Raw genomic sequence first — 14,477 nt, 5'->3', positions numbered from 1 at the left:
GGGGCGGGCCGCACGCAGTCCTGAAAGCCAATAGCATTCCAGAGGTAGGAGGTTATATCCAATCACAACACCTATAAGCATCCAAGGAAGAGTTTAAGGCAGAGGGAGACATAAATCATACACACACACACAAAACCCAATTTCTATACTAAATATTCATAATGTCAAAACATAACACAACTTTTACTGCAAATAGTAATTTATTCATTTAGACGTTAAAAAGTCTTACAATATAGAGCTCCAGAAAAGATAAAATTCTCCAAAGAAATGAAAACATGCGTATACTACAGTGGAGAGGACACAACTCTCCTTGCATGCAGAGGTGTCAGAGCTTCCTCTGGGTAATACACTGTTAAGAGATCATAGCAAAACTCCAAAACTTTCAGCTGAAAGTGTGTGTAATCACTGAAGCTCACTGTGGCAGGAAGTTTGAGAAGACCAATGTCATAAGATGGCTACATAAGGTGCCAAAGGTGTTTAAGGTATGTCTCAAAACACTTGTATATATTTAGAAACAAGCATCCACAAACACCTCCACCATACTACTGAAAATAATGCCCAAATCCAAATCGATCTGATGTTATTCATAACACATTCAATACATTTGTTTGGTTCTCTCGTTCCTTTATATTTTCACTCTTTGTGATAAACCCAGGAGAACCTCTGAACCATTTGCCATTTCAGTGTGGAAAATAAAAATAACAGACTAGTTGAAGGGGGATTTAAATAACAGCCTGGAAATATTTAAAAATTAAAAGTACTGAACGCATATTCCCACTGCCACAAAACCGTCAAGCTTTTCCCCTTTCTCCTGTACTGAGGGGACGCATTTCTGCCCCCCCGGACACAACAAACCGGTCAGACTCATTTCTCATGAGTCCAAAGATTCAGGTGGTGCAGGAATAGAGCTTTGTCTGTTCCACATATCTCAAGTATCACTCCAAGCTGACCACCTGGGACTGCATTTGTGTCGGGGGATGGTCTTTCAAGCACTTTTTCCCTTTACTTTTCCAAACCAACTGATTTCCTTTGATCAACAGCATAGATATGTCCCCTCCAGCTTTAATAACCGCATTTAAAAAACAAAACAAAAAAAAAACAACAATGTGATTTGAAAACACCAACTCTTTCCCCCTCCACCATGTCAACTGTCAGAAGTTGGTAACTTTGTCAACAGGAGCACTATAGGATGCTTAGCTTTTTGTCATTGTCAATTAACAGTATGAAGAGAATTTGAAAAAAAAAGAAAAAAAAAACAACAACAGGGGACCCTCTTGTGAAATAAATGCAGCAACTTTTATGCTTGAAATTTGTTTTCTCTTTTTAGCGTCCTTTGAAGAAAGTGTTGAATCCTGGGGCATTTGTCACAGTTCTGTTTCTGTGGAGGTGGCCACATTAGTGCCTTTTCCGAACGCTGTGCCCCTACTCTGACTTCTGAAGCTCTCCACTGGGCAGTGCACAAGGACTGCGCAGGCTCTTTTGCAACACATGGGCATCTGCAGGCTCTATCCTCTTGTAGTAATTCTTCTTTGTCTCAATAATCTCAAAGCCAAACTTCTGGTAAAAGTCAATGGCCGACTCATTGCTGATCTGCACATGACTGTAGAGTGGGAAAATACAAATGCATTAACAGGCAGCTCATCTGGAAAATCAGTCAAAAATAATTATTGTATGCAGTTAAGTTTTCATGCAAATTCTGCAAACACTCACAGGTAAATATTATCAAAAGTTCCATCCTTCTCGCAGATGTTTAGCACATGATTAAGCATCTTTGTACCTGGCGTAAAGGTAAAAACAAAATCACCAATTGCACAACAGCCTCTTCTTGAGGTCCTCATAACTTTTAAGAAACAGTATCAAACAGTCTAGTCTATCATACATCTCATAGAGGATGACAATTGCTCCTTTTATTAATTTTGTTCTTTTGTAAGGTGAACTTGGCTTTTTGAAAGGTGCCCTCAAATAAAATGTATTATTATTGTAACTTCCGTTATCAAACTAATGACAGTAGAGCTTCTATTCACCTGAATCACACATAAGGATCATTAATGATAGTGGGGAAGAAAAAAAAAAGTTTCTTCTTCAGGAATCAATAACAGAAACAATCTACTACTACTTACCAATTCCAAGTCTACGGTAGGGTGCTAGACAGCCAAGTGTCATGATGTACAGTCTCTTCTGGTTCTGAGAGTGGTCCACTCTGCAGCACACAGCACCCACTGCAATGTCATTGAAGTACGCTGCAAAAAACCAAAACAAAACATGATGCTGAAAGATCAAATACCTCTAAAAGCCACATTTCTACATTTCATTTCCCATGACTGAAAATCAAGCTGTTAAAGTGCATGCAAACTGAATTCCACCAGTCGCTTTCCTCTTTAACGCATCAATGTCATCACATACAGTCATAATCAGGTGTCACCCTAACTGAAGTTGTCTAGGTGTAAGTATTGTGATGTCTTACCTAGCTTTGCAAGCTCTCCAACTTCCAGCACATCTTTGTAAAACTTGTCGTTGTAGCTGACGGGGAAGATGACCTGGTTGAGGCGTTTCAGCTGCTTAATGTTGTGGGGCGTAACGTCCCCCAGCTCGATCCGGCTACTGGAACAAGAGCAAAACGGTCAAATGGCTGACAACAGGTAAACCATTTCATTTAACATTATATGAACCAAAATACAATAAAGACTAATAAACTGACATCTTACAAGCCTTCTATCCTTTATATTTGTTTATAAGCACAGTTCTTTCAGTCTATACACTCAATATTTGAGTAAACACTTTTACTATCAAAGCTCAAAGATGAATTTCACTTTTACTATCAAAGCTCAAAGATGAATTACACAGATAGTTGTCTACTTTGAGTACTGATTAAATCATCTCTCATGAACTGCGTGATTTCGTCCCAAAAGCTATAACACTGCTGAACTGAACCTGTTATCAACTCTTGTATAGCTTAAATCAACATGTCCCCTCTAATCACACACATACATTTACATAATCTACTACTAACAGTAATTCTTTGGACGAATGCCGCTTAGAAATAAATTTTAACAACACCTGCAGCTTGTGCTTTTTATAACTCTTTACTTAAAAATGAAACTTTTCTACCATCAAAATTGATTAATATTCTCCTTTAAATATCTATAGGATGACCAGGGGACATGGCTGGATTTGTGTAACTAGTAAATGACCCACACGTAGCAGTCCACTCGCCTCAGTGAGAGGTTCACTGTGGTATTTATAGGACGACTACACATCCAAGAACTGGTGGAGGTCACGTGTGTTGTCCTTAAGCATGTACAATGAGATCGGTGAAACCCTAAGTATACAATTAATACACTTCAGCCTTTATTGCCCTCGTGGAATAAGAGAATTTATTCAGAAATGTCCAGAAGCATCATTGATAGTGTGTTACTTTGGCAGATCAAGTTACACTGAGTCAGCTGGCACAAACGCTAAAGTTGCTGTCATGTGTGACATTAAAATGGTAACTTTTTTGCCCAACGTGAGATAGCTGCGTCTAAGACTTTCGACAAAACTGGTATGACTCTGTGCAGGTAGCTGAGGTTCGCGGCAAATACCAAAAATAATCAGAGCTATGATTAGCTTAGCTAAACTGGCTTTACTGACTCAGCTCTCCACTAGCAGCGAGCTAGTTAGCTTAGCTTGTTCGCGACCTACACAAACCGACAAGCGGCTAAAGTTAACGACAACAACTAAGACAGCACCACTTCAGTGACGGTGCTGTCCTTTATATAGTGGCCATGAACCTAAATAAAAGTCGTTTCGCAAGCTAGCTAGCCTCGCCGTCACCTCCCCGCCTCCTCCTGTAGGAAAAAAACAGACATGAAAAACTTTACTTGTGCTAAGCTACGTATTCGTGACCCAAAAGTTCACACTCACCCTTTCATTTTAAAGAGATGATATCCCTTATTTTCGAAGAGTATGAACTCTGAAGTTGTTTCGGGTAAAAGGTGAGAAACTGGAAAGAGTTGGGGTCAGGGATGCCTCCCGTTTTACCCTCCACATGTAGCTAGTTACGATGGTTGCAGTTAGCTTAGCCGCCACACTCCTTCCACGACTGTGTGGAGACGGACTGTCAACCCTGACCTCCGCATGCGCACACGCGCCTCTAATGTTAGATATGAGACTTTTTGACCTGGATTTGGACTCTCAGGCTCTTTTCCAGCCAAATTAAGACATTTAAATAACGGTTTATGTGTTGAAAACATCCTGGTTCTCAGTCATAATTATATAGGGCTCGTATTCGTCTCGCATTATTTAAGGGGACCTTACTTCTGGTGTGACATTGAGGCGTGTGAAATGCATTTGTCTGACCTCCGAAAGCAAGCATTATATTTTTTGGGGGAAAAGCGCCTACGTCTTCGCCCCAGAACTGGATTACTACTACTCAATGAAATCTATCGTTTTAGTTTTCTAAATATATTACTGAAATTATTTTTTATATTTATCTACTCATAAAAAAGGAAATCCGAAATTAGTTTATATATGTAATACAGTGTTGGTCATATGGATGCTGAGATTTTCTGTTACACAACGAAAGCGAAAGAAAAACCCATGAGCCCTGTAGTTCTGTAAATTTGTAGTTTGGAGAAACTACCCCAATAAATACACCCCCCAATAAAAAAAATAAAAAAACAAAAAAAACAAACAAACTGGGGGTATGTATACATATTTAAATAAATGTATTTTATCAAAATTACATTTTTATCGTTTACTCCTAAACCACCTGAAAGATAAACCGGGAGTTGTGAAAGCACCTCCATTTTGGCTCAACCGTTGCTGAAAAGATATCAAACAACATGAGAGATAAGGTGCCGTGGCTCATTATGATCTATGTAATGTAGATAGGTTGTTTATCGTTGCATACCAACAGAACTTACATCACTGTGGGTTTACGCTCGCTCACATAAGGTGTACTTAAAAGTTTACGTAGTCTCCCATAAAACCAATTTACCACAAAGGTGAAAACATAATTTAAGACAAGGGTTTACAACAACAATATGAGAAGCTATGAGCTCGGAGTCGTGCTTTATGCTAAGTAGGTTAAATGACCACAAATATCCACCAGTTAGAGATCTTTCCGGTAGTCCAGGGGAGGATCCAAAATGGCGCCAGTTGCCGCTAGCCCGCAGTAAAAGCAAGCGGTGAGTGAATGAAGTCAGCTGATCTCGCTGTCACGCTCTGCAGCAGCCAGCGTTCCTCTCTCGAACCAAGACAGTAAACGGACACTTCACAGCCACACGGTAAATATCCCGTTTTTCATTTTAACGTCGTTTTAATATTACGAAGTATATTTGGATGCGTGTGTACAGTGAAACCGTTTAGCAATCCCTATGCAGCAGAATAGTAGAGACAGCATTTTTTTCCACCCAGGCCGACAAACCAGTCTTGCTATCGTTTTCACAACACCTAATCACACACACAGCTAGCTAACCTTGTTGTTAACGTAAGGACAAAATATGGCCGAGTGGAAATTACAAACATTATTTTTTCCGGCTTTATTATTCGGATTTCAGACTCTTCCTGTTGTGGCTAAACAACTGGCTAGTTTATAGTTTCGAATATTGTGCACTCGATCAGCAGCGTTACCTGCGTCCATTGGACTTTCATTTAACATCTGCATGTCAGGATGCTTTGCAGAATCACCTCACTTACATGTAATATTACTGAGACTGTTTTCACCCAGACAACATCTCATACAGGTCAGAAGGGACACTCGGGTTAAACTCACTACAGACTCCTCAATTGCTGTCTGATAAGCTGTTTTATCGGTGTAACATTTGGTCCCAACAGGAGGCTTGCCGTCAATTGTTGCCCACATTAGTATATTAATGCTGTGGTAAATTGTCTTTAACCTCCTAGGACCTGGCGTCCACATATGTGGACATCACATTTTGGGCTATTTAGACCAAAATACGAAATTTTGCTCTACGAGGGCCTGATATCCACTTACAAGGACATTATACAGCTACTGTTTTATCAAAATTCTAAACGAATATCCTCATATGTGGCTCTTATTTTTCTTAAAAACAAAAATAAGGTTAAAAAAAATCTGGTAATTCTTTGTTTTTACATTCATCGCGCCCCAATATGCCCAAATATCAAAGAGAAATTAAATATGCATGCCGTGTAAGAGTTCGGGTCTTAGGAGGTTAATATATGAAGTATTGCAGTCAGGTGGGAGAAAATCTCCAGAGTTTCCACATAGACAGTTATGATTTTGACTTCCCAGTTTTTCACCATGCTGGTGTTCCACTTCCTTAAAGAGACTCATGTGCCAGGATCATATGACTTAGTGTCATGTAGAATACTTTTTCCATAGCTGTTGTATCTGGAAGTTATGAAAAAGTGCTACTCTGTGGGTTTATTACATACAGAAGTTAATTATTCCAATAAATATTATTGTGCTGCTTTAAAAGAAGACATATTTGATGTTTTATGTGTAATTCTTTTGTTATTTATTGTGATGTTATTAATCAAATGGGCAGAGGCTTGCCTCTGGTACACTAACAGGTTTTCCAGGTGAGCTCCCTGGATAATACCAGTATTATCCAGTTAAAACCAGTAAATTTAGTCTGGTGTTTTTGAGCAGTGAAGCCTTCCTATGTATATCTCTCTTGCAGTTCTTGCTTTAATCAATAGGTGGAGCTGCTTTATTCCAGCACAGATGGCCAAGCAGCCTAGCGTGAGCAGGAAGATCCGTGCATCAGTAGGAAGGGCAATAAAGGACATAGATGTAGAAAGATGGAAAGAAAGGGGGGGAGCAGAAAAAGAAATCCACAATATAGGCATATTTTCTTGATGTAACTGCAAGTAATGAATATATTTAGCAGATAAAGCTGATCTTGAATGTGTGCAGAGCATCTGCAGGCAGCGCTTTGTGAGGATGGGTCTGTGTCACGACTCATGGCAGCTTGTGTTACAGCTGCATGTGGCTGAGTTGTGAGGTATAAATATAGCAGAAAAAGGAACAGCCTGATGTGGGAAAGATGCACCCTATTCTTCATATGAAAAAAAAAAAAAAAAAAAAGAGGATGCAGTGGGATCCCCCACTAATGTTAGCCGGATGTGCCACACTGACTGACTGTAGTAGGCCAGTGGACTGGCTGGTGAGGTGGCCTACTTCTGCCTCTGATGCTGAGACTGCAGCAACACAAGGAGCCCTGAGCAGTGATGCTGTGCATTCTTCAAGGTTTCTATGGTTATTACAGGGGGAGACAATATAGAGTAGTCAGCATAATGCCAGGAAAAAATTTAAATGAACTCATAATGAAAATATAAATTTGTCCAATTCTGGTCAAAAGTCCACATTCATATATCCATTTGCTTACCCACTCAGCCTGTACAAGTTGCCAGTTCATCACAGAGGTATTCAAATTCATTTGAATACACAGAATGTCTATGTGTTATAAGAAAAACGAAACATTTTTTTGAGAGCTGCTGTGAGTTTTTGAATCAGCACATTAAAGGTGGCTTTTGTAATTACCGCCTTTGAACTTTCAGCACCGGTGGTCACCGTTTCACTAGTAATTATGTTGAAATGTTTTCAGATGTGTGCTGGTGTTCTTTTAACTTTCAGTATTTCTTTTTACCTCTCCTATTTCCTCATAAGGCTTTGGTTTTACCCATCCAGCCACTCTAAACATGAACGTTTCTTTTTACGTGGTTAAATAAGAGTTCGACTGGCCTGCAAAAATACTTCCCAGCTGAATTCCCATTTACTTGCTGCTGGGCGGGCACCATGGGCACCTAAGTTTGTGAATGCAATAACTTGAAAATGAGAAGTTTCAAATTGATACTTATAAAAATAATCAAACGCGGATTATCTTTGTCCTCAGATGGTAACCGGGGTGCTCTCCCTGAGGCTGGTTCTGCTGGAGGTTTCTTCCTGTTAAAAAGGAGTTTTTCCTTCCCACTGTTGCCAAAGTGCTTGCTCATAGGGGGTCATAGGATTGTTGGGGGTTTCTCTTTATTATTGCAGAGTCTTTAGGTTACAGTATAAATTGCCTTGAGGCAACTGTTGTTGTGATTTGGTGCTATATAAGTAAAATTGAATTGAACTCTCGTAGGGGCTTTATGCTGAAAATGAACTAATTTGTCATTTTAAATTTGTCACAAAAAGGGAAGTTGTTGTCAGTAACAGCTGCTTATGTTTCTTTTCTTCCAGTCTGACTAATAAACGTGAAGATGGACATGTCCAAGCTGCCCAAGATCAGGGATGAGGAGAGGGAGAGCCAGTTTGGATACGTTCACGGAGTCTCTGGACCAGGTCGGTCACCACATACTCCTTATGAAACTCCTCTTTCATATTTAACACATTATTACCACTTTCCAGAAAAAACTGAGGAGGTGTAATGACACAAACACATTTAACCACATCTGTATTTCTCAGTCTTGGTCACAACAATAAGGTTTTGTGAGCACTATTTTATCCTACAAAGGCACAACAACTTTGCTTTTACAACAAACAGCGAAATTCATTTCAGTCAAACAAAAAGCAACCACTCTTATGATTACATCTCATCTGTGCTTCTAGTGGTGACAGCGACGGCCATGGCAGGAGCAGCCATGTATGAGCTGGTCCGTGTCGGCCACAGTGAGCTGGTGGGAGAGATTATCAGGCTGGAGGGAGACATGGCCACCATCCAGGTCTATGAAGAGACATGTATCCTTATTTTATTACGCTGCTGTTATGGGATATTATAAAAGTTGAACCTGAAACAAGAAGAAGATGTCCATATAAACAGTCAGATAGGGTTTGGTTGCAGGATTTCTTCATTTCATGCTACTCGGTCTCTTTCTTCCACCCTGGATTTGTGGTAGATTCACTAAAGTGGGTGCATCATTTGTTATGCTTCTTGCAGCAAGTTTGATAGAGCTGCAGGTGACATTGTTTAGGACAGTATTAATAACATCAGTGTAACTAAGCTACTGCTGTATTTACTATCTAATTGTCAGTATACTTCCATCCCTAACTGGTGGTAAGGATAATGATGCTCAAGCATTTCAAAGGCATCCTGTGTCTTTTACCCAGATTGTTTTGGGGTCATCACTGACCGTATTTAAGGACGTAGTCAATTAATTTGGAAAAAGCTACTGTACCCTTTACTATAAAAAATAATCTTTTATGTAACTGGATGGATTAAGTCACAGCCGTAAATTCCTAATGAGAGCGTGTGAATCTGGATATAACAGACATTCCATTTCTGTGTAGAAACCAAAACGATTTTGTATTTTTTAAAGCAGTCTTGAGCAAGCCTTGAGTTCTCCGTGTTTTCCGAAGGTCTTTCAAAGGACAAGGACTCTTCAATCTAGTCCTTGTAACTGACTATTTTCAAAGGAATGTATTTTTGTTTGTTGACTCATTCAAGCTTAAAAAAAGGCACGTAACTGGAGGGACAAACCAGGTTTTTTTTGTTTATACATGACAGACAGCTTAGAAACATTGTTACTAGAAGCCTGTCACAAAAACACGGCATGGCCTGAAGTGTGTCCTTAAGAAATTGGAGGAAACTGGACAAACGGAGGACAAAAACACCTAAAATCTGTTTACAGCAGATGAACAGTATCTTAAAGTCGTGTCTGTAGCTAAAACAGATTTTTGGCTAAGAGAGTTCAGGCTGTGTTGAAGAAGAAAGGTGGTCATGCCAAATATTGACTTTCGAGGTTGTAGTTTTGCCAAATACTGTTTTCCCTGCATGTTTGAAAATGTTTCAAATCTCTGCGTCCATTTCCCACTTACCAGCTAAAATATAAAGAAATGAGGGGGGGAGTTCAAGACTATTGAACACCTTGCTGCTTATAAAATAATCAAACTGGGGTTATCTTAGTCCTCAGGTGGTAACTAATTCACCCAAACCCTGATGATTTTTCTGAGCTTGAATTCAGCTGGTGTGTCTGTGGGCGATCCTGTGCTCCGCACGGGGAAACCTCTTTCAGTCGAGCTGGGTCCAGGAATCATGGGCTCGATCTTTGATGGTATCCAACGACCTCTGAAGGACATTAATGACCTCACACAAAGCATCTACATTCCCAGAGGTGTAAATATTGGAGCCCTCAACCGAGACCTCAAGTGGGATTTTTCTCCCAGCAAGAGTCTGCGGGTAGGAGTTTGTAGAGACTTCTTCTTGAAAAGTCTGAGATGTCGGGTGAATTAGATTTACTGTACATCTCTTTTCACTCTATTAGGTTGGCAGTCACATCACAGGCGGCGACATCTACGGTATGGTGTACGAGAACTCCCTCATTAAGCACAAGATCATGTTGCCTCCTAAAAACAGAGGCACCGTGACCTACGTGGCTCCGCCTGGAAACTATGATATCACTGTGAGTCTGACATGCCTTCAGCTGCGGTTGTAATTTACGAGCAGCTTGTGAGGCGTTGATTTGTGCTGATGTCGCGTGTGTTTCTGTGTCAGGATGTGGTGATGGAGCTGGAGTTTGAAGGCGTGAAGGAGAAGTTCACCATGGTGCAGGTGTGGCCTGTCAGACAAGTGCGGCCTGTCACAGAGAAGCTGCCCGCCAATCACCCGCTGCTGACCGGACAGAGAGTGCTGGACGCCCTTTTCCCGTGAGTCTCAAATTCTCCCTCAGACCTTTTACCCTTGATGATTTTTTTGTTTCAGAAAGGTTTTCCTAATCTCTTCTCTTCATGGTTTGAAGATGTGTGCAAGGAGGAACCACAGCTATCCCAGGAGCCTTTGGCTGTGGAAAGACTGTCATCTCCCAGTCCCTGTCCAAATACTCCAACAGTGATGTCATCATCTACGTAGGCTGTGGGGAGCGTGGAAATGAGATGTCAGAAGTATTGAGAGACTTCCCTGAAGTAAGTGGCAGTGTACTGGCACCCCTTTCTAAGGAAACTATTGTTCAGAGGTAACTGACAGTGTTGTTTGGGCGACAGCTGACGATGGAGGTGGATGGAAAGACGGAGAGCATCATGAAGAGAACAGCGCTGGTGGCCAACACCTCCAACATGCCCGTAGCTGCCAGAGAAGCCTCCATCTACACAGGTGACTGTTAACAGTACCCTAAAGTACTTTTTATCTCTCACCCTAACTGTGCGATCCTCTTATAATGAAGAACACTCACTCTTAAGGGATTGCTCACTCACTGTCCTCGTGTGATTCTTTTTAATTGGCTCACATGTGCTGTGCCTTCTAACTCAGTTTATTTTGGCAGGAATCACTCTGTCTGAGTACTTCAGAGACATGGGGTACAACGTGAGCATGATGGCCGACTCCACCTCTCGTTGGGCTGAGGCTCTCAGGGAGATTTCTGGACGTCTAGCTGAGATGCCTGCTGGTAAGTTTGAAGTCTCATGTGAGCAGAGCTTTTTAAAATTTTAGGGCGCAATGTTAGGGTCTAATATGGGGAAGAAAATATTCAAGGATTTCCTAATTATTGTAACACAGATTTAGCTGGTTACAGTCAGTCTTTTGAGGGTGGATTTAGTCCAATTTTCACCTAAGCTACGCAACAGCAGGAGGGGCTTGTGAGAAATGTTCAAAAGATTCATCACAATCATATCAGGTTTTCTAAAGATATACATGGGAGTAACAGGAACAGTACGCTTGCTTTATTTTCGTACATGGACCCTATTTTCACTTTTAAAAGCACAGCCATTTAAATAAAAACAACAGAGCAACTGAAACAAGCTGCCCGTTGAACAAAAGGCCTTCTCAAGCTTCTGCAGTGTATTTCTGGTTGATAGAAAAACAGCAACAATTGAAAATGTAAGTTTACTTTTGCAGCACGGTGGTGCAGTGGTTAGCACTGTTGCTTCACAACAAGAAGATTCTGGTTTGAGTCTGGCTAGGGCCCTACTGTATAGAGTTAACATGTTCTCCCATTACCTACATGGGTTCTCTGTGCGTCCTCCAGGAGTATAAAGACATGCATGCTAAATTAATTAGTAGTTATAAATTGCCCGTCGATGTGAGGTAGATGGAATACTTAACGTTTATAGAATAAAGTACCTCATGAATGTATGTATGAGTGCACTATATAAATAGCACTCCATATAGCATATATGCCATTCTCTTATCTTCATTTGACTTTATATAGATAGAACAAATATTGACCCATAAGTATGAATTAAACCATTTTGTGTTGTTTGAGGTAAAACTGCAAAAGCGACTGTATGAAAACAGCTGACAGCTTCGAATTTCATTAGAGTGGAGCTGGTGTGCTTTGGTGCTTCGGTCTTTGGTAAAATAAAAGCAGAGTGGTACTTGGCACAGCATAAAAAGCTATTTCCTGCATCTGCCCACAGACAGTGGTTATCCTGCGTATCTGGGTGCCCGACTCGCCTCCTTTTATGAGCGTGCCGGAAGAGTGAAGTGCCTGGGCAACCCAGAGAGGGAAGGCAGCGTCAGTATTGTAGGCGCGTGAGTACAGCTTTGCATCAGTAGAGGGAGACATTACTCTGCACATCTTTTTTTGAGAGGCAACAGAAAGTTGAATACAGCAATTTAATGAAAATGTTTGTGCTTTTTTCCAGTGTATCGCCCCCTGGTGGTGACTTCTCTGATCCTGTTACCTCAGCCACACTTGGTATTGTTCAGGTAAAGGATCACCTTCTGATCCCACGCTGACTGGATGAGCTTTATAAAATCAGATGTGCTTTATTATTTCCCCCATTTTTTCCCCTCTTAGGTGTTCTGGGGTTTGGATAAGAAGCTGGCTCAGAGGAAGCACTTCCCATCCGTCAACTGGCTCATCAGCTACAGCAAATACACCCGCGCCCTGGATGAATATTACGACAAGCACTTCCCTGAATTTGTACCTTTGCGTACCAAGGCGAAGGAGATTCTGCAGGAGGAAGAGGACCTGGCAGAGATTGTGCAGCTTGTCGGAAAGGTAATTTACCACAGAGACAAAGCCAGAAACAGATCCTAAAAAAAATTTGTTCACTGGTTCCATTTTGGCGTGTTTCAGAAATTCATTGAAGTCTTTTCACATGAATAAATTAAGGTGTCATTATCTCTGACAGGCTTCACTGGCAGAAACAGATAAAATCACACTGGAAGTGGCCAAACTGATCAAAGATGACTTCCTGCAGCAGAACGGTTACACTCCTTATGACAGGTAACATTTATAGCCTACATGACTTGAACCTTAACTGATGTTACTGGCTCAGATTTTGAAAAAAATGATGATTCACTGCTGGGTAATTTCTGTGTGGAGATCATTAGATTAATAACAGCATATTTACTAAACGGGGCCAAAATAGTGTCCAGGTCCAAAAAATACGATGCTTTTTTTCTGCGTTAAATATCATTGCAATCGCGGTATCACAGTATTAGCTGTAAATTGCATTTCATAAACATTAGTAAATCAGTTTGCACAAACAAACGGCGAAACCCAGGTTGTGCTGCTGCAAAGCAGTAAGTCTGGCCCTAGAGCTACTCTTTATAAATCATACGTTCCCCCGTTTCTTGACCTAATCTACAGTTAGCTCCTTTTTTTCCTGACTCTTTGCTGTCAATCTCCTCAGGTTCTGTCCTTTCTACAAGACAGTGGGCATTCTCTCCAACATGATAGCTTTCTATGACATGGCACGGCACGCGGTGGAAACCACAGCTCAGAGCGACAACAAAATCACCTGGGCCATAATCAGGGAGCACATGGGAGAAATCCTCTACAAGATCAGCTCGATGAAATTCAAGGTGTGTTCAGGTGTACATGCAAAAGCCACCGTATGTTTCTTCTGTTCTTCCATCATCTGTTTTTTTGGTTTTGTTTTTTTTGGTTTAGAAGTTTTTTGTTTTTTTTTTCTTCTGTGTTAGTTTTTAAGCAGCAAGATTTCAAGAAGTCAAAAGTTAACTTAGAACCTGTTTCTACCTGTTGGATTAAATAAGCCAACACAGATCGTTTTCTTTTCGAGCTTTGACACTTTATTCCTGTTTATTTCCGTGTAGGACCCGGTTAAGGATGGTGAAGCCAAGATCAAGGCCGAGTATGCACAGCTGGTGGAGGACATGCAGAACGCCTTCCGTACCTTGGAGGAATAGGCGCCCACCAGTCACAATCTTTCGAGTTTTCATCTCAGACCCCTCCACTGCAGAATCACATTCCACCTCCATGTATCCCTCAAACTATCTGTACTCAATTGTGCTCCTCTGTGAGTCACCGTGTGAGAGTGTGTGCATGTGAAATTTCATGTGGAGGGAAAAGAGAAAGATGTACTGTATTCATTATTACTCGTTGCCTCGTATCGGCACACTCTGGATCCTCTGCATGGTCATCGATCATGTGTGCGTGTATGTGAATTAGATGTGTGTATGAAACAGGGATCCCTTCACCTTGGTAATTCCTTTCTCTGTTTACATGAATCCTATGTGTTGTGTTGCTCTTCCTGAAGAGGATTGTTCAGTTGATGTATTGTAATTCACAGACCATCTGTACAGAAGAGTATTGAATATAAATTTAATGAGATCAGTCTATTTATT

General features: G+C 40.9%; 2 protein-coding genes across 3 annotated transcripts; one reads left to right on the top strand and one right to left on the bottom strand.

The window, feature by feature from the left end:
• Positions 1-192: 192 nt before the first annotated feature.
• Positions 193-4,099, bottom strand: naa50 (N-alpha-acetyltransferase 50, NatE catalytic subunit). 2 transcript variants are annotated; one of them, XM_085362344.1, is made up of 5 exons: positions 3,904-4,099; positions 2,465-2,601; positions 2,121-2,240; positions 1,711-1,777; positions 193-1,600 (listed from the first exon to the last, which is right to left on the bottom strand). In XM_085362344.1, the coding sequence occupies exons 1-5, from the start codon at positions 3,909-3,911 to the stop codon at positions 1,423-1,425; spliced, it is 510 nt and encodes a 169-aa protein (XP_085218470.1). In that variant the 5' UTR covers positions 3,912-4,099; the 3' UTR covers positions 193-1,422. The 2 variants fall into 2 exon arrangements, with proteins under 2 accessions (XP_085218470.1, XP_085218471.1); XM_085362345.1 differs by having other exon boundaries at positions 2,465-2,598.
• Positions 4,100-5,199: 1,100 nt separating this feature from the next.
• On the top strand, positions 5,200-14,477 carry atp6v1ab (ATPase H+ transporting V1 subunit Ab). The gene is made up of 15 exons (XM_085362343.1): positions 5,200-5,267; positions 8,192-8,293; positions 8,561-8,689; positions 9,913-10,127; positions 10,213-10,350; positions 10,443-10,594; positions 10,687-10,849; positions 10,928-11,036; positions 11,206-11,328; positions 12,299-12,413; positions 12,527-12,590; positions 12,682-12,885; positions 13,019-13,113; positions 13,523-13,694; positions 13,947-14,477. Exons 2-15 carry the CDS (start codon positions 8,212-8,214, stop codon positions 14,037-14,039), a joined length of 1,854 nt encoding a protein of 617 aa, XP_085218469.1. The 5' UTR covers positions 5,200-5,267; positions 8,192-8,211; the 3' UTR covers positions 14,040-14,477.

This window comes from Diplotaxodon limnothrissa, linkage group LG9 (genome assembly GCF_057381915.1).
Source record: "Diplotaxodon limnothrissa isolate DT_005_m linkage group LG9, D_limnothrissa_male_GT1.1, whole genome shotgun sequence".
Taxonomy (NCBI): Eukaryota; Metazoa; Chordata; class Actinopteri; order Cichliformes; family Cichlidae; genus Diplotaxodon; species Diplotaxodon limnothrissa.
Note: the sequence above shows the minus strand (reverse complement) of the source record. Positions and strands in the feature narration are given on the sequence as shown.